The sequence below is a fragment of the Marasmius oreades genome, chromosome 9 (genome assembly GCF_018924745.1).
Source record: "Marasmius oreades isolate 03SP1 chromosome 9, whole genome shotgun sequence".
Taxonomy (NCBI): Eukaryota; Fungi; Basidiomycota; class Agaricomycetes; order Agaricales; family Marasmiaceae; genus Marasmius; species Marasmius oreades.
In genome coordinates, this window is record NC_057331.1 from 2,987,966 (window position 1) to 3,005,252 (window position 17,287).

Sequence of the window (17,287 nt, forward strand, 5' to 3'; positions counted from 1 at the left end):
TGAGGGAAGTTGCAAGGGGAGGAAAGAATGGTTGGTGATAGAGGACAAGGTTGATGGCCAGTTCCCAGCGCTAAACGTATTGAGCCAGTGGAAAAGAAGGCTTTCTATATGCTAGATCCGGACGTGACATGAGAGATGTAAACGATCGTCCTTCTGGGATTGTTCCGCCAAGGAGAGAATGAGCCAGCTTCAGCTGTGTGCAAGCGGGACGGCATAGCTGAAATAACATAATGAATGAGTAAAAGATTGAGAAGATGCGACATAACTAACGTACCAAAGTACGTTCGTCCACTTGCTGAATCCAAAACAACCCCAGATCCCTTCACCGACTCAAATGAATTCTCCAATCAATCCGATAGCGGATGAAAACCCAAATGTCTGGAATTGACGACCCAACGAAGACTCGCATTACTGTTCCTCAAAACCTTAACGACTTTTCTAGAACCGTCTCTGTGGGAAATTGTCAGTTGCAAGACGACGCTCGACATGTCCGAGACCTAAAGCTCACCGTAAGATAATATAATTTCTGTTTGTCGATGCCTTCAAGAGCAAAGTCCCAGGACTTCGGGAGAACCAGAAGCTAAACAGATGTCCATCTGGTAAGCTTCTTGGTGGAGCGGGAAGCAGAAAGAGGGTGGCTGGGTTCAGCGCGGCTTTAGATCTGACAACCCATGAATGAGCGGGAAAAGAATACGTGCCATACCAACGTACCATAACCAAAGGCCAAGACCGCGGGATAAAAACCATCTCTCATAGCTTTCATCATCCGACATAGCTTCAATTGAGCACTCCGCCGAGCTCACGGTACCCTTTCGGAAGCTCTTTGACGACTTGATGGACGTGCCTAGAAACGCGTCATGATGAAAAAGAAACGCGTCAGCCAGCATGAAGCTCACCGTAGCAAAAACTATTGCAAGGCACAGCCCTAATTCGCCGTACCCAGCTTCAAAGATTTTTTCAGGCAGACAGAACACACAATGGCCATAAAATCTTCTACAAAGGTTGGAGTAGCCTTTGGGTCTCGTATTTATCTTCCGGGTGCTGGAACTGGATAATGAGTATATGAACACCGAACAGTTAGAGATAGATACGTCCTTGTAGTATCCCTGGGTCCATCCTCCAAGTCGCCAAACTGAGGTTACCGAGTAAGCGTTCGTGAACGCAGTGCAAAATACTAAGTGGTAGGTGATACAATGAGTACCTCTGAGAGCTGGCTAAGCCAAGGATACTCGTCCAAGGAGAAGAGAATGTTGGCGGCAGGAGTCGTCGAGTCGACTTAGCAAGCGGTTGGTTAATAAACGATTTCTTAGTGGCTTGTCCCTATTCTTGCACGGCTGACAACTGAAAATGACGCGCATAACTGCAAGACAACGTGAGCAAAACGCTGAAAGGATGCGTACAGTAACGTACTACTGACGGTACCTGAGAAGTTCATTAAACCTTCTTCCTTTCGTTGCCTCATCCTCGAGTGCAATACTTCATATAGTCAAGATTGGGGACGAGTGTGTGTTCAATCTGTCGATTGAAAAACAAGCGAAGAAAGAGAAGAAGAGAAGCTAAGTCCGCGGGACCTGACGTGGTCCATCAGGCACTGGTCCGACGTTGAAGCACGAGATTTAAAGTCATGTGGCCCCGTGTCCTCTCTTTCGTTTCGATGTTAGTGAGCAACTACCCCGTCTTATTTTGAATAATTCTTTTAACTCATTGGGTGTCTCTAGATAAGCTCTCTATAATGATACTCAACAACGTCGGCGTCAAAGAACTGGCAGGCAACCTGGTTTTGGGGTTTGGTGAGTAGTCGACCTTTTCCTAATCCCATTTATTGACGAATCCAAATTTCTCTACAAAGCAGATATCTGCCTCGTGAGCGGGGAGGAACAAACTGCTATAAATTGACTCCGACAATTTCTCTGGCTGCCTATACCGTCAAAGATGGTCGATGACCGTCCAACGACAACGTTGACGACGTTCTTTGGGCCCTTCACGACGATAGTGCTAATGATATGAGATGATGTTCTTTATTGTCTCCTCATCTTATCCCTCTACGAGACTCGAGGCTGATAAAATCCCCAGGTACTATTGCTACCATTTGAAATTGAGCGGGAGGTTGGTCTCTGGTTCCTCTGGACTGTTTGGGTTCCTGAGTGTTTGCTATGGGAGGGTAGAATGAAGGGAAGACCTGCGTGGATTTAGGATCGTCCCCGTATCTACCACATATATGAAGAAACGCATGGCGCAAACTTTCGAATCGTGGCCAAGGTACCCTCTCCGCATCACGATTGACCTATCAATCCGAAAGCAGCACTGCTGGTTCACGGTATGGATGCATACGATCCTATATTTCTCGCTACTAGACTTTCGGCCACCGTGTCAAAACTTTGCAACTGGTCTCAAGCACCTCCTCGCGGTCAAGTCGCTCTTTCGTAGACGGTCCTCTCATCTTTCCAAGGGACTTCGTATTCTCCTTCCACCATCCTAAACTCTGTTTGCGGTACTGTCTTCATCGCCGTGACATTTAATCAATCAAAGTTACCGGGGAACGGTTTTGGATCTTTCTATGGGTTCCCAAACCCCCACACGACCATACCGAATCTCTCGCTCGAGCGCAGGATCTCGCGTTTTCGTGCCATCCGGACAATATTTTCAATAACGTGGTTCGACTTCTTCTACGCCAGTTGAATGAATGTTCTTACTCACCACCTGTGGTACAGATTTTTCCAGTCGAAACTACCAAGATCCCCGAGTCCCTTCTCGATCTCTCCTCTCGCGTTAGACAGTCTGGCATGAGGGACTTCAAGGTTATCCGGAACGGGCTTCCTCCAACGACATCCGCGTTCCCTGCAGCCCGCTCTCTTCATGATACATGATCAATTGAACCCCCGATGCCAGCTCTTGGTGATCTCACTTTTACGCTGATAGCGCTCACGGCAGCACGCAACTTGTTTTCTTCTTTTTTTTTAGCCCGGGAAACTACAACGAGCGAGAGGGAAATTTCAGTAAAGGTGGTCGAGGCCGGAAAAGTTTGCAAATTTTTTCCGGTAACAAGTTATGTAAATTAGCCTCGTCGGGGAAAGGTGGATACTTTGTATGGAAGCAGATCTGCGCAAACAGACTTGGAAAGCAGTTTCGCGGGTGAAAAGTACCCATCAGAAAGAAAACAGCTCCTGATCGTATGTTTTCGCAACTTGACTCCTCATTGCAAACTTCCTTAATGGCTTTGATCTCCGATTTACAGGTTGGCGCGGGACGACTAGGTTATGCAAGAAGCCCTAGCGTAACGTCCGAGAGGCGGTTCCAACGTGTGAGAAAAGTTGATTGATATAGTGGGACAACTCGGAAGGGATACCCTCATTCACTCACCCACTTGGTCAAGCACAAAAATGACTCCATTCTACGCTTTAAATTCAAGGTCCCAGATCTTGCTCTGCTTTTTTATCCGGAAAACAGGGCGCAATGCTTCCTGTTCATCGATGGAGCAGAATAACTGGAAGGACAGAGTGAGACGTCCAGATTTTGGTCTAGAAGAAAGCCATTTGGCAGAGCCTGACAGGTAACGGTGGCGTCAAGTCCTCGACTGAAGGTCAGGGTGATACTAATAGATTGAATGAATGGTTCCCGGATCAATCAGGTACGCGCTCTTGAAAGGCTTCATTAGCATCATTCGTGTGATGCTAAAGAATACGGGAAGCACTCAGTACACTCGCAAAGCTTTCTAATGTACTTCGCTGCCCCCCTAGCTCCAACCCTGTGGCAACTGTTTTTCCCTGTATCATGGGTCATCCCATTCTACGGTGTATTCTCTAATCAAGTTGACAATTCGGTCTCGTACCACACATTTGGGTATACAGAGTTCGTGCCTCCAGGGTGAGTACATGCATTTTAGAGCTTCAAAACAGCTCCTGAATAACCCTATAAAAGCTACTTGTATATTTAACTCACTCTAACCGTCCTGAAAATTGTCTTTTCAAGTTTCTCTTTCACCATGCTGTTCAAGAAACTCGTCTCTGTCTCTGCTCTTGCTACTCTCGCTATCGGTCAGGATCTGCACCTTCGATGCTGCCAACAGCTGGTCGTAGCTTCTGATCCCACGGCTCTAACAATCCTTAACATGCTCGGTATTGTCTTGCAGGACTACAACGTCCTCGTTGGTATCAGCTGTGCCCCCGTCACTGTGATTGGTGGCGGGGGCGATCCTACATGGTGAGTTCCAAGCGGTCACCGCTTTTTCCCGGTGAGTAGCAGGATTAATTGGAGTTTTTTAATAGCCCTCCGGGTACCACCCTCGTCGCTTGCAGTGACGTCAGTCACGGTACGGATAACCCCCCTCGATTGTGATGACTTGAGGAATCTTGACTAACGGTTACTTCCTCTCGGCTTATTTAGATGGCATCCCTATTGGTTGCTACCCTGTCAACTGAGCTCAGGAAACGAAGGGATTTCGGGTGGTTAGATTGATAGCCGTACGGTTTTCTCAAAATCGAGTTCGTTAATTGAACGTTTCGGCGTATTGTTATCATTGTAAACCTTCGGGAAATTGATAGTCTGTTCGTGCCAGTACAAGCCGTAGTCACATTTTTATGAGACCGACTCAGTGGGCGGATTATGCGTTCCTCTCAGTCTTTGGGGCTACTCAGGTACCAAGTCTCGCCATACTACTTCCCTGTTGCCTCAGTAAGTACTAAGCATTCGATACTTGTATTTGTATCTGGGATCTGCGAGTCCGGACTATATTTTGATATATGCTCCCTCTCGAGGCGTGGATTAAAGGGAGATGCGCAACAGCGACTCTCATTGAGTGAAAGGGTTTTGCGAAGTCATGGACCATGAGAACGGAAGGTCCAACGGATATAGGTTTCTGAGATAAAATGGTATTCTGGGTGCTAATTATCCTGGATGCGTACATTTATCGACTATAACCGAAACCGAAACCACCATCATCTGGCGCAATTTTCCTTGCTCAGGTACGCTCTACTTTCTGTTCTGTCCATTAATTTCTTACATCTGAGCTTCGATTAACTATATTTAAAATGAAACTGAACATAGACCCATTCAGAAACATAAACCAGTCGATTTTCACCTTGTCTTCGAATTCAACTTTCATTTCATCATAAACTGTAGATGCATTCGAAGTTGTAGAGGACTTCAGCGAGATGATACAAACCTAGCGGTTGCGTGAGGATAGCCTAGCCAACCGAGAATGAACTGATCGGAGTTGTTCGAGTTCTTATTGTACGTTTTTCACACTTGAAACCTTCTTTCTTGCCTTATGCACGTCGCAGAGCCAGTCGCCAAAGGACGTAAAAGCTGCGTCGCCATCCCAGGAGGAGAGTATCAATGGTCGAAGAACTCGCCAGGCTCGCAATGAAACTTGACTAATGGCGCAACCGTCCTCAGAGGTCCGAATAAATCATTCCTTAGCAAAGGTCATGGGGTACGTGGACGGTGTAGTCCGAATTCTATTTTAATTCTCTCAGCGGCGATTTTCTCAGATACAGACTTTATCCTTATCAAAAATTACTCACTAAGCTCGAGGTATATATAACCCCAACTGACAGCATGCTATCGCCCGCCTAGCTCAATCGGATAGAGCGTCAGACTTTTAAGAGCGCTCAAGCGGGCTTTGAAATAGGATATCTGAAGGCTGCGAGTTCGACCCTCGCGGTGGGCTACCCATGTGTGATTTCACCAGTTTTTGTTCCTCCGTCGCTGACACATATCCTTCTCGACCTGTACATAGTCTGTTCTTGTTAGCGGTCCGGGTATCTGCCCTAGCGAGTGTTCTCGTCACGCACGATCGGGATTCAATTACGTTGATCTTCCCAACCCCCAACTCATGGTTTCTAATTACATAAAATGGGGTCCGTAACAGAAGCTACAGGCGACGGCAAGGGCTTACGCAAGCCCTGTTTAAGTCGAAAAATTAAACTTGTAAAACTTGAAAGTAATGGACGACAACTTGTATGTTGCTTGCCACCTGATTGTTCGGAATTTGAATTCGAGAGTGTGAGAGTGCGAGCCAAGAAGACGAGCCTGAGAAAAACTACCCTAAAGGGAAAGTTGTCACCGAGCTTACGGTAGTCCTTCCAAATTGGGCATAGATCCGAACCCGAACAACGGAACGACCGAACCGCCAGCTTGCTGCCCTCGTTGGGCTACTGACAGTCACGGCATTCACTACCCTACCTTCATCTACGACCTCGACGATGGCCACCAACATCTCACCAACGCCATCATCGACTGCGACCCCGACCAGCAACGTTTCTACGATGACCAGTGCGAACATGCTCCCCCCTCCAATTCCGTATCCAGCTCATCCATTTGATTCGAAATACCGTGAAAGATTGTCAGTCCCAAGTTTCTCTCCTTTCTTCCTTCATCTTTCGGTGGATTTTGCTGTCGCTCTGGGTATTATATGGAGAGGCAATGAGCTGCTGGGAACCGTATCAGATGAACAGATGAACAGAAGGACCTTGTCAGCATGACACGACCCGAATCCCTGGTTGTGGGTCGTAGTTCCAGAGCTTTTCTATTCTTTGTTGGTTTTTTTCTTTCGCTTTATACTCCAATGGTCATTATTGGGTACTGACGATGACAATGTCAATCCTTCCTGTACCATCCAATGGACCACCTTACCCTCTTCCATCGTATGCCCATAGACAATACGAGCTCACAGTCAGGCAAGAACCAAAGCAGGCGAGGATGTGCGGAGTGGGTGGAAAAGGTAACGTTTTATCTCTATCACCATGCAGATGCACCATAACTGGGTACTGAAATCACTTATTTAGCGGATAGACGACCGATTGATCCACCACCTATAGTTCAACTTCGTGTCGTTGATCCATACGCGTCCACTTCTGGACAACATCATCATTCAACTTCAACCTCCTCTTCTTCACCATCGTCAGGGCCGGGCTCGGGGACGAAACCTCGTGCGAGCTCATCACGGAGCGGTAGTCCAACACCCAGTGCGGGCGGGGGAGAAGATCGGGAACGTGAACATCGACAGGTAGTGGGAGGAGGTGACGGGAATGATGAAGTGGATGTAGATATGGAGTCTGGTAACGATAGGGAGAGAGATAGAAGTTGGAGTCATGAAAGAAGTAGGGAGAATGAGGACGACGAGCAGGCTGGTGATCAGGATAAGGATAGAGAAGGGTCTAGTACACCTACGCCGTTTGGTTCAGGCGAGGGTGCGTATTGCCCCTTTACTCGTTATTGAACTTATCGTTTCTTTCAGGTCAATCATACGGTTACGCCCATTCAAGTTCATACCTACAGAATCCCTACTACTTCATGTTCGCGAGTCTAGCGAAACCGGACGATGACGTGGAATTGCATTGGCTCAAGGTCTGACATGTTCAACCCTTCGTCTTTCTCGTCAATTGTTGACTTTTCTGGTCTTTAGGACGGCCGTACGAGATGCACGACTGGATCGGTGGTCTCGTCCCTCTATCACCTCAAAGACCCACAGCGGAATAATGAAGACGCTGGCTTTTTCGTCTTTCCTGATCTGAGCGTTAGGACAGAAGGTAGTTATCGGCTCAAGCTGAGCTTGTTCGAGGTTGTTGGGTAAGTCCTTCTTTGCACTTCCCTTCCTTTTGTTCTTCATGTACCTCTTTTTCGTTCCCACAACATCAGACCCTTAACTGCCTCGTTTTTTACGTTACCAGACGAGCGGCGCTCAATTTGACATCATTGGCGTTGTCAACCGTTTTGCTCTGCCCCCTATCATTGAACCCATGACTCTTCAATTTACCTTTCTCGCATAACGCGGCCCTTTCGACGATTTACTGATATCCTCTTTCATATGCTCAGAAACACTGTGCGACATTGCAAGTCGATATTCTCCGCTCCGTTCTACGTGTATACTGCCAAGAAGTTCCCGGGAATGGAAGGTACGTTCTGAATCCCTTACCGCTTGTCTGTAATAGCCTAAGGAATATCCTGCCATAGAATCCACTCCATTGTCATGTTCACTCGCAGACCAAGGGATCAAAATCCGAATACGGAAGGATATCAGAGTTAGGAAACGGCCGATACATCAGATTGAAGCACCTGGACATCCGTCATCGAATGTCGCTGGATCGACATCTTCTCCATATTCATTCGCCCCCGGGCAGACGCAAAATTCGACGCAAACCCAGACCCAGGAACAGGACAAGACCTCTGCTTCCTCGTTACTTACACCTGGTCCGGTTCAGGTACCACCACCACCTCCGATGGGACATCCACCATCCGCACCCCTCACGAACACTTATGCCCCTTTCCCTCCTATCGGTCAACCCCAACAATCCCAACAGCATACACCCGTACCTCAACAACATATACCACCTCCACCACTTCCTCCTTCGCACGGTTATCAACAACAATACGCTTCCCAACCGTCGTCGTATTGGGGTTATCCACCTGGACTTGCGCCTCCTCCTTATCAACAACAGCAATCCCCTGGGACGATTACGATTACTTCCATGGGTGCACCGCCTGGTGGGTTACCTGGAGGTGGGCCGCTGCAACCTCTTCCGCCTGAGATGCAACCGGGGTATGCCCCACCACAACCACCACCACCGTCCCCACCACCTTCTCATCCTGCTGAGGATGTTACCATGGGGAGGAGGAGTGCGAGTCCGGATGGTGGGCATGGAGGAAGCGGAAGTGATCGTGAGACTGGGAAGAGGCGGAGTTCGAGGATGAATGTTGATGGTGGTGAGGATGAGGATAATCCGGAAGAGGATGAGAGTAATGACGACGACGATGATGGCGATTCGGATTATGAAGAGGGGAGGGGGAAGCGGGTGTCGGGGTCTAAGAAGAAGAGAGAGGATAAGAGGAAGGGGAGTGGTAAACGAAGGGATAAGAGGGATAAGGAGAGACTAAGGGGGAAGTTGTCGCTGCCTAGGAGAGAGGCGAAGAGATCGAAGCTTGATAATGATGTTGGGGTTCTGGCGAATGGAACCGTTGCGTTTCAACCGAATCCTGCTCCGGTATATGGTACGGGGCTTCGTTCGTGGCCTCCTAATGGTGGTGGGCATATACCTCCACCTCTAGGTGAGTGTTGATACATGGCCCTTTTCCGGTCCCTGAGCTAACGATATTTCTGTAGGTGCCGTTATAGCGCCACCTGTTATTGATCCTTCGTTGGGTGGTGTTAGGATTCCACCGCCGCCTGGAGCTACGGTGTTGAATGGGGCTTGTGGAGGAAGTGGGCAGGCGACGCCTACGCCGACGTCAGATAATCGGAATGAAGCTGCTGGTGTTTCGTCGACCTCGACGTCATCTGCCGCTCCTACGACTTTGGGTGGGGGAAGTAATAATACTGTGAATTCGACGGGCGATGGTTCTGGAGCCTCGAGGTTTGAGGAATCGTATGGCCAATACGACGCTTCTCAGCCATCTCAACCGCCCCCGCCTCCACCATCGCAGCAGCAGCCGCAACAAAATGCCCAGTACCAACCGCAACCACCACCACCCAATGCGTACGGACCTCCTCCTCTCCTTACCCATCTACATGCTGGACCGCCACCGCCGCATCCAGGGTCTATACCTCCTCATCCTCAATATGGATACCCATCACCACATCCTCATGCCCCGTACCATCCATATCCTCAACAATCGCCTTATGGTTATGGACCGCATTGGGGACCGCCGCCTCATCCCATGCCTACCTATGCACCACCACCCGATGCGTATCAACACCAACACCAGCATTCTCATGTTTATGGTGGGACGTATGGACAGCAACCCCCTCCCCCGCCGCCTCATGCGCCTCATCATCAGATGTACCAACCTCAGCCACCCCAACCTCAACCTCAGCAGTATCCATTGCCCCAGCCACCGTCGTATTATGGTTATTATGACCAGAGTCAACAGCAGCAACAGTTTAGTTCTAGCTCTACGGCGGCAGCGGCGTCATCATCGTCAGCCCATGGTCCTGGGAGTGCACCTCCCCCATCTCATCCACCTCCTACTCCGACGCATGCTCATGCAAGCGGGTATGGGGAGCATCAACCTCAAGCACAGCCTCAACATCAACAGTATGGGAGGTACACTGGGATACAGCAACAGCAGATGAGGGCGTACGCTGGTTACGGGCATAGCCAGTATCAGGGTGGAACCGCGAATGCGAGTCCGAGTCCTGGTGCGGGTGCGAATACCAATAATCCGAACGCGAGTCAATCCCCGACTACACAGAATCCATCTCAGTCTCAATCTCAGGATCAGTGGGTGACGCCGCCTGCTCCTACGACCTTGTGGGATTCCGGGAGTGGGAGTGGAAGTGGAAGTGTGGGAGCAGGAGGGTATCAGTATCAGTCTCACCAGCAAACACAACAGCAGGATAAGATACAGCTCGCACCGTTGAGAGCTGGATCTTCTGGTGCAATGGTTGGCGTTGGGAGTAATGCGACGACGATACCTAATATTTCTGGGCATCATAGTGTTTCTGTTTCCTCGTCGCATGCTCAGGGGAGAGGACTCCATCATCATCATCATCATCATCATCCGCCAGTTATAAGGTTACATTCGCAGGAAAATGTGGGCGTGAGGAAGGAAGGAGAGGGTGCGGAGAAGGGGAAGAAGAATCTGCTTAGTATTGGGAGTATCATTTCGTCTGAGTAGGGGTGGGGATGGGATACATTTCACGTTGGGTATGCTCTGTTTCACCTATTCCCCCTTTTTTTTGTTTGGATCGTCCCCTCTTCTTCGTTCGCACTTTGTCGATTGCTTTGTATTGTTTTTTTTTCTTCATTTCTCACATCTCCGGGATTTTGAGCACTTTTTGGTTACTATGCTATCGTTTATCTTTTCCTCTCTGTCATCTCGTTCCCATCATGTGTTAGTAGGCTACTGCTCCGTTACCTCTATTCCAGTCAATTCGAAATATTTACACTCCTTCGTGCACATGTTCTTCGCGTACAAGCTATCTTACTCCTGGAACTGCATCTTGGCCGTGCCTGGGGACTAGCGAGTCTCCTGCGGGCTTGGCTCGAACATTCAGTGTTTAGCCTTGTTTCTGACGTTAGATTTAAGATCAGACTTGATCAGACTGACGGCCGTTGAGGTCAAGAGAGACAACTGACTGATAATCCAGTCTGTTCAGCTGTCTTTTATAGCAATCCCTATGTAAAGTTTCTACAATGTACAGTAAAGCCGAAAGAACATGCTAGTCAACTACTTTTAACCCCTAGGTCCCGAGACTCCCAGCGTCCCTTGATAAGTTGGAGTCTAGACTCTAGATTCTCCCTGACTCGACCCTGACTCAAAGTTCTCATTAACCAGAGATCTTGGTGGTCTCCGTCAATTCCAATAGTAGTGTCTTGTCCACACAAGAGGAATGCTTGTGTCCGTAGTTAACTGTTACTAGTTCGACGTTCAACGCTCCTGCCAAGCACGGTGCACGTGACTCAACTCCGAAAGTGTTCAAAAGCGGAAGCGCGGTGACGTACTTGTTTCTTTGAACTTCTCCCGTCATGACCCTCCTCACCAACAAACCAGGTTACTACGGCAAAGGCTCTGTCGATGTTGCTCCTCCAGCATCTTCCAGCGAAGGTCCTATTCGACGACTTGCCATCTCCTCTGATAAATTCGTTACTAAACCCTCGGACGGTATTGACACTGTCTTCGACATCATTCCTTATGCAGCTCGAACTCATGGGACACGAAAAGCCATGGGTTGGAGAGAAATTGTGGAAGTGCATGAGGAAGAGAAGGAGGTGAAGAAGACCGTTGACGGGAAAGAGGTCGTGGAGAAGAAGAAGTGGAAGTATTTCGAGCTGAGCGACTACAAGTACATGAACTATATCGAGCTCAATGACGCTGTTACGGAGATCGCGAAGGGGTTGGTTGAGCTGGGTATTCAGCCTAACCATATCTTCAATATTTACTCTCAGACGAGGTATGTGGTCGACATTCTTTTGGTTCTTTTTTTTTACGTCTTTCGTAGCCTGAACTGGCAACTCATGGCCAACGCATGTGCTTCGATTTCCACTGCTATTGCCACGGCTTACGACACCTTGGGTCCCTCCGGTCTGGCCCATTCGCTCAACGAGCCAGAGTGTATCGGCCTTTTTACCAACGCGGACCTTCTCCCTACTCTACACGATGTCCTCCGTCGGACCCCAACCGTTAAATTCGTTATCTACGATGGCAAACCTCCCTCCTCTCTTCTCGCCGATATCAAAGCCGTTAGAGAAGATATCAAAACTCTCTCTATCGACGAACTTCGAGAGCTGGGCAAATCCAAACCTAACCACGACGAAATTCTCAACTCCCGCCGACCAAAACCAGAGACGACGGCGTGTATTATATACACTTCTGGTAGCACCGGTCCACCGAAAGGTGTTGTCATCTCTCACGGAAACCTGGTCGCATCCGTTGGTGCTGTATTCGTGTTGTTGGGTCACCATCTAAACTCCGAAGACACCTACCTGGCCTATCTCCCCCTCGCACACGTTTTGGAATATATCGTCGAGCTCATCATGTTGTTCGTTGGGGCGACCATAGGGTATGGTCGAGTCAAGACGTTGACGGATGCGTCGGTGAGGAAATGTAAAGGCGACATTGCCACCTTCCGACCTTCGCTGATGTGTGGTGTCCCCGCGGTTTGGGAGACCATCAGGAAAGGTATTCTTTCGAAGGTGAATAGCGGGGGGACACTCAAGAAGGCTGTGTTCAACGGAGCGATGACGATGAAGAGAAATAACGTGCCGGTGCTGTCTCAGGTGGCTGATTCGGTCGTGTTCAGTGGCATCAGGGCTGCTACGGGCGGAAGGTTAAGGCTTGCGTTAAGTGGTGGTGCTGCGTTGAGTAGAGAGACGCAGGTGTTTTTAGATAAGACGCTGGTCGGGATGCTTCAAGGTGACGTGGTCCTCTTTGCTCTTATCCTCACAGTTGTCTGACGGTTTATTAGGGTATGGAATGACGGAAACCTGCGGAATGTGCGCCATCATGCCCCCTGAGTTGTTGGCAGCGGGGTATGGGAGCGTTGGGTTACCCCTTCCGTCTACGGAGATCAAACTTCTTGATGTTTCCGACGCTGGATATACGAGCCGGAACAACCCACCTCAGGGTGAAGTATGCGTTCGAGGTCCTTCGGTTACGAAGGGTTACTTCAAGAGACCGGATTTGAATGAAGACGAGAGTATTTTCACGAAAGATGGGTGGTTGAGGACTGGGGATGTCGGACAATGGAACCCTGATGGAACCCTGACGTTGATTGATAGGGTCAAGAACTTGGTCAAGTTGCAAGGTGGAGAGGCATGTTTCGTTCATTCCTTCACGGGTGTACCCTATACTGACTCCGACCACTTTCAGTACATCGCACTTGAGAAACTCGAATCCACGTACAAATCCTGCAACCTTGTGGGGAACATATGCGTCCATGCGTCCACAGATGCCAAACAGCCGATTGCCATTGTCATTCCCCATGAACAGCATTTGAGGCATGCGTTGGGCTCGGAAGAGGCGGGCAAATCGCTCCAAGACTTGTGTCGTGATAAAAAGGTGTCGGGTCTGGTACTGAAGGAGTGCAATGCGGTTAGTCGTCCCCTACGTCTTTCACTTTAACGAGACTTATTTTATCTCATAGGTCGGTAAGAAGAACGGCTTCAAACCTCTCGAAACCCTTAGTGCTGTCATTCTTACGCCTGAAGAATGGACACCTGAGAATGGGTTGGTCACTGCTGCACAGAAGATTCAGAGGAAGAAGGTTGCGGAAGTGTTCGATAAAGAGATTGAAGAAGCGTATAAGAAGCAGCGGGATTGAACGGTCTTTGGTGTTAAAGTCCCATGTTCCTTTCTCCTCTTACTTCTCACGTGATACTTTGTCTACTTTTTGGACTTTTCTTCTATAGGATGTTGTCGTGTAGGGCGCTCTCTAGACTAATGCCTAACGAATGATTTGCAATACCATTTTTTTACATGCATGGCCATCGAACCACTACAGTTTGTGACTTTCACCGTTACAAATAATAAGATCCGTTGAAATGGGAGTAACAAAACGCCATCCGGTACACAACCCAGGCTTGTCGAAAAGAGGGAACGAAGCTTAGAAGGTGAATTCAAAGACTTGACTCGAATAATCGACTATGCGCTCCGGGGTCGTAGTACATAGTGGGGATTCGGATATGTGGTACAGGTTTCCGTCCACATTTGGCCATCTCCCCGCTTGAGGTGGGCGACTGGATGATCATAGTAGATGTAGAAAGGGTGCTTTGACGGTGCTGGAGGGATATGGTGGTACCTACGGGTGTGAATACGAATATACTAACTGTAAGGTCGAGTCAAGTTGGAGTGGCCAGACCGCTCGTGAGCATTGACAAATCCGGCCGCCTTCATACCTTGTGTATTAGAAATAGGGCTATGATATAATACATAGATAAATCCACTTTGAACCATCATGACGGCGAGCTTGGGAGTGGTCCAACACGATGATGGATCGGTCTCGCCGTTCGGTCATCAGCAACTTACACAATTTGCCGGTGAACTTTCCCGGCTTTTCTGGGCTTTTCGGCCGGTTCGACCAGTCCACCCCCTCGCAAGTTCACCAGCTCCTTCACATATCGCAACCACACGCCAGCCAATGAGGTCCAAATAGCTGGCATATGTTCTATAACATGATAGCTGCTCTCAGACAGCCTCCAACAGTGGAGGTTTTTGTGAAAAGTTGAGGTGACTGGAAATTTTTGGCAGGCGGACCCGAGCAAAACTGAGCTTGCCGGAAATCAGACATAGCTGGTGACTGGTTGACTTGTTGGCTTGTGCAAGTCCAAAAAGTCGTCAAAAAGTTCTCACCAGGGGTTATTAGGACTACCTAGGGGACGACTAGGGGCGGAAACCTTAGGGCACGGACAGGGGACAGCTAGGGACAGAGAAGGACAGATGCAGGGGACGACTAGGGACAGAGAAGATGCAGGGGACGACTAGGGACAGAGAATGAGAGAGGCAGGGCACTGTCAGGGACACAGAAAGAGAGAGCAAGGGGAGGACCAGGGTCACAGAAGAAGAGAGGCGCACAGAAGAAGAGAGGCATAAGACCACTAGGGAGAGATGAGAAGAACAGTAGGGACATGCTACGGATACAGAACAAGGGAGGGGACACATAAGGAGAAGCACATTATTTGCAACACACAACCATTGCGGCTTATCTCTTTGCAAGTGGTGAGTGAATTTATTGCAGATCTATTCGTCCAGGACGAATGCTATGAGTGACTGAACACACACGGTGAATTTGTAACAAATCTATTCGTCCAGGACGAACACCGTGATTGACCAAACACACACGCCTTGCAGCGGATCTCTGTGCAAGTGGTGAGTGAATTTATTGCAAATCTATTCGTCCAGGACGAATGCGATGAGTGACTGAACACACACGGTGAATTTGGAACAAATCTATTCGTCCAGGACGAACACCATGATTGACCAAACACATACACATTGCAGTAGATCTTTGCACAAGTGGTGAGTGAATTTATTGCAAATCTATTCGTCCAGGACGAATACGATGAGTGACAGAACACACACACATCCCAGCGGATCTCTACGCAAGTGGTGAGTGAATTTATTGCACATCTATTCGTCCAGGACGAACTCAGTGAGTGACGAAACACACACACGTTGCAGCGGATCTCTACGCAAGCGGTGAGTGAATTTATTGCACATCTATTCGTCCAGGACGAACTCAGTGAGTGACGAAACACACACACGTTGCAGCAGATCTCTACGCAAGCGGTGAGTGAATTTGTTGCAGATCTATTCGTCGAGGACGAATACAATCAGTGACAGAACACACACACATCCCAGCGGATCTCTACGCAAGTGGTGAGTGAATTTATTGCACATCTATTCGTTCAGGACGAACTCAGTGAGTGACGAAACACACACACGTTGCAGCAGATCTCTACGCAAGCGGTGAGTGAATTCATTGCACATCTATTCGTCCAGGACGAACGCGGTGAGTGACCAAACACATACACGTTGCAGCGGATCTCTGCGCAAGCGGTGAGTGAATTTGTTGCAGATCTATTCGTCGAGGACGAATACAATGAGTGACAGAACACACACGCATCGCAGCAGATCTCTGCGCAAGTGGTGAGTGAATTTATTGCAGATCTATTCGTCCAGGACGAATACGATGAGTGACTGAACACACACATTGCAGCGGATCTCTTCGCAAGTGGTGAGTGAATTTATGGCAGATCTATTCGTCCAGGATGAATACAATGAGTGACAGAACACACACACATCGCAGCGGATCTCTGCACAAGTTGTGAGTGAATTTGCGACAAATCTATTTGTCCAGGACGAACCCAGTGAGTGACTGAACACACACGGTGAATTTGTAACAAATCTATTTGTCCAGGACAAACTCAGTGAGTGACTGAACACACACATGTTGCACCAGATCTCTTCACAAGTCGTGACTGAATTGATTCCCAATCTATTCGTCTGGGACGAATATGGTGAGCTAGTGAACACACATGCTGAATTTTTGACAAATCCATTCGTCCAGGACGAACCCAGCGAGTCACTGAACACACACACGTTGCAGCGGATCTCTTCATCCAGGACGAACTTTTTGGTGAGCTAGTGAACACACAAGCTGAAATTGTAACAAATCCATGCGACTCTTCCGAACGTGGTCTTTCATAGAAACTCACATAACACAGGATGGAATCCGAACACAGTGAAGCCGAATTGGTATCAAACATCGGGTCAGTCCGGATACCATAAGACAGGATCCATTGAGCCATTCTTCTTCATTTTTTCACCATTCGAAGTCCCATTCCTAGGGCTTTTTCTCCTCCTCAGAACATTTTCCCTGATTTGTGGTTCTTCATAAAGGACAGACAGTACATGGTTCAGGAAAAAACATCGGAAACTTCAAATATTTGTGCAGGTATAAACAACATTGAATCATGCGGAGAATTCAGGTGAGTAGTGTTATTCTTCTACTGCTATAATCCGAGATTTTCTTCCTTACAAGTGACAGCTATGAGATCTACAAAAAAAAGAAGTAAAATAGTCGGTTTTGAGGTGAGGGTCATTCCGGAACCCATAAATCAGTAAGTTTCAGTTCATTTTTTCCAATTCGTGTTTCGTTTTAAAGCCTTGTGTTAGGGCGTAATTTCGTCCCTGCAACTCTTGCGGCTGGGTGTACTTAGGGTTAGGGGGTTAGGGGTTAGGGGGTTAGGGGGTTAGGGGGTTAGGGGTTAGGGGGTTAGGGGGTTAGGGGTTAGGGGGTTAGGGGTTAGGGGGTTAGGGGTTAGGGGGTTAGGGGTTAGGGGTTAGGGGG

The 17,287-nt window shown here is 48.5% G+C and overlaps 3 protein-coding genes and 1 non-coding gene across 5 annotated transcripts; all 4 read left to right on the forward strand.

The window, feature by feature from the left end:
• Positions 1-1,643: 1,643 nt before the first annotated feature.
• On the forward strand, positions 1,644-4,461 carry E1B28_013811 (uncharacterized protein). The gene is made up of 10 exons (XM_043158989.1): positions 1,644-1,656; positions 1,719-1,790; positions 1,853-2,106; positions 2,166-2,654; positions 2,712-3,170; positions 3,236-3,628; positions 3,689-3,864; positions 3,919-4,200; positions 4,266-4,309; positions 4,384-4,461. The coding sequence occupies exons 8-10, from the start codon at positions 3,983-3,985 to the stop codon at positions 4,416-4,418; spliced, it is 297 nt and encodes a 98-aa protein (XP_043004344.1). The 5' UTR covers positions 1,644-1,656; positions 1,719-1,790; positions 1,853-2,106; positions 2,166-2,654; positions 2,712-3,170; positions 3,236-3,628; positions 3,689-3,864; positions 3,919-3,982; the 3' UTR covers positions 4,419-4,461.
• Positions 4,462-5,564: 1,103 nt separating this feature from the next.
• On the forward strand, positions 5,565-5,668 carry E1B28_013812. Its single transcript has one exon. It is a non-coding gene; the product is annotated as a tRNA-Lys (tRNA).
• A 456-nt stretch (positions 5,669-6,124) lies between these two features.
• Positions 6,125-10,938, forward strand: E1B28_013813 (uncharacterized protein). Of its 2 annotated transcripts, XM_043158990.1 has the most exons (8): positions 6,125-6,343; positions 6,657-6,721; positions 6,786-7,190; positions 7,238-7,347; positions 7,406-7,569; positions 7,816-7,895; positions 7,954-9,045; positions 9,101-10,938. In XM_043158990.1, the coding sequence occupies exons 1-8, from the start codon at positions 6,204-6,206 to the stop codon at positions 10,612-10,614; spliced, it is 3,570 nt and encodes a 1,189-aa protein (XP_043004345.1). In that variant the 5' UTR covers positions 6,125-6,203; the 3' UTR covers positions 10,615-10,938. The 2 variants fall into 2 exon arrangements, with proteins under 2 accessions (XP_043004345.1, XP_043004346.1); XM_043158991.1 differs by having other exon boundaries at positions 6,125-6,721.
• Positions 10,939-11,451: 513 nt separating this feature from the next.
• E1B28_013814 (uncharacterized protein) lies at positions 11,452-13,928 on the forward strand. The gene is made up of 5 exons (XM_043158992.1): positions 11,452-11,890; positions 11,939-12,852; positions 12,905-13,251; positions 13,309-13,530; positions 13,583-13,928. Exons 1-5 carry the CDS (start codon positions 11,466-11,468, stop codon positions 13,757-13,759), a joined length of 2,085 nt encoding a protein of 694 aa, XP_043004347.1. The 5' UTR covers positions 11,452-11,465; the 3' UTR covers positions 13,760-13,928.
• Positions 13,929-17,287: the final 3,359 nt, after the last annotated feature.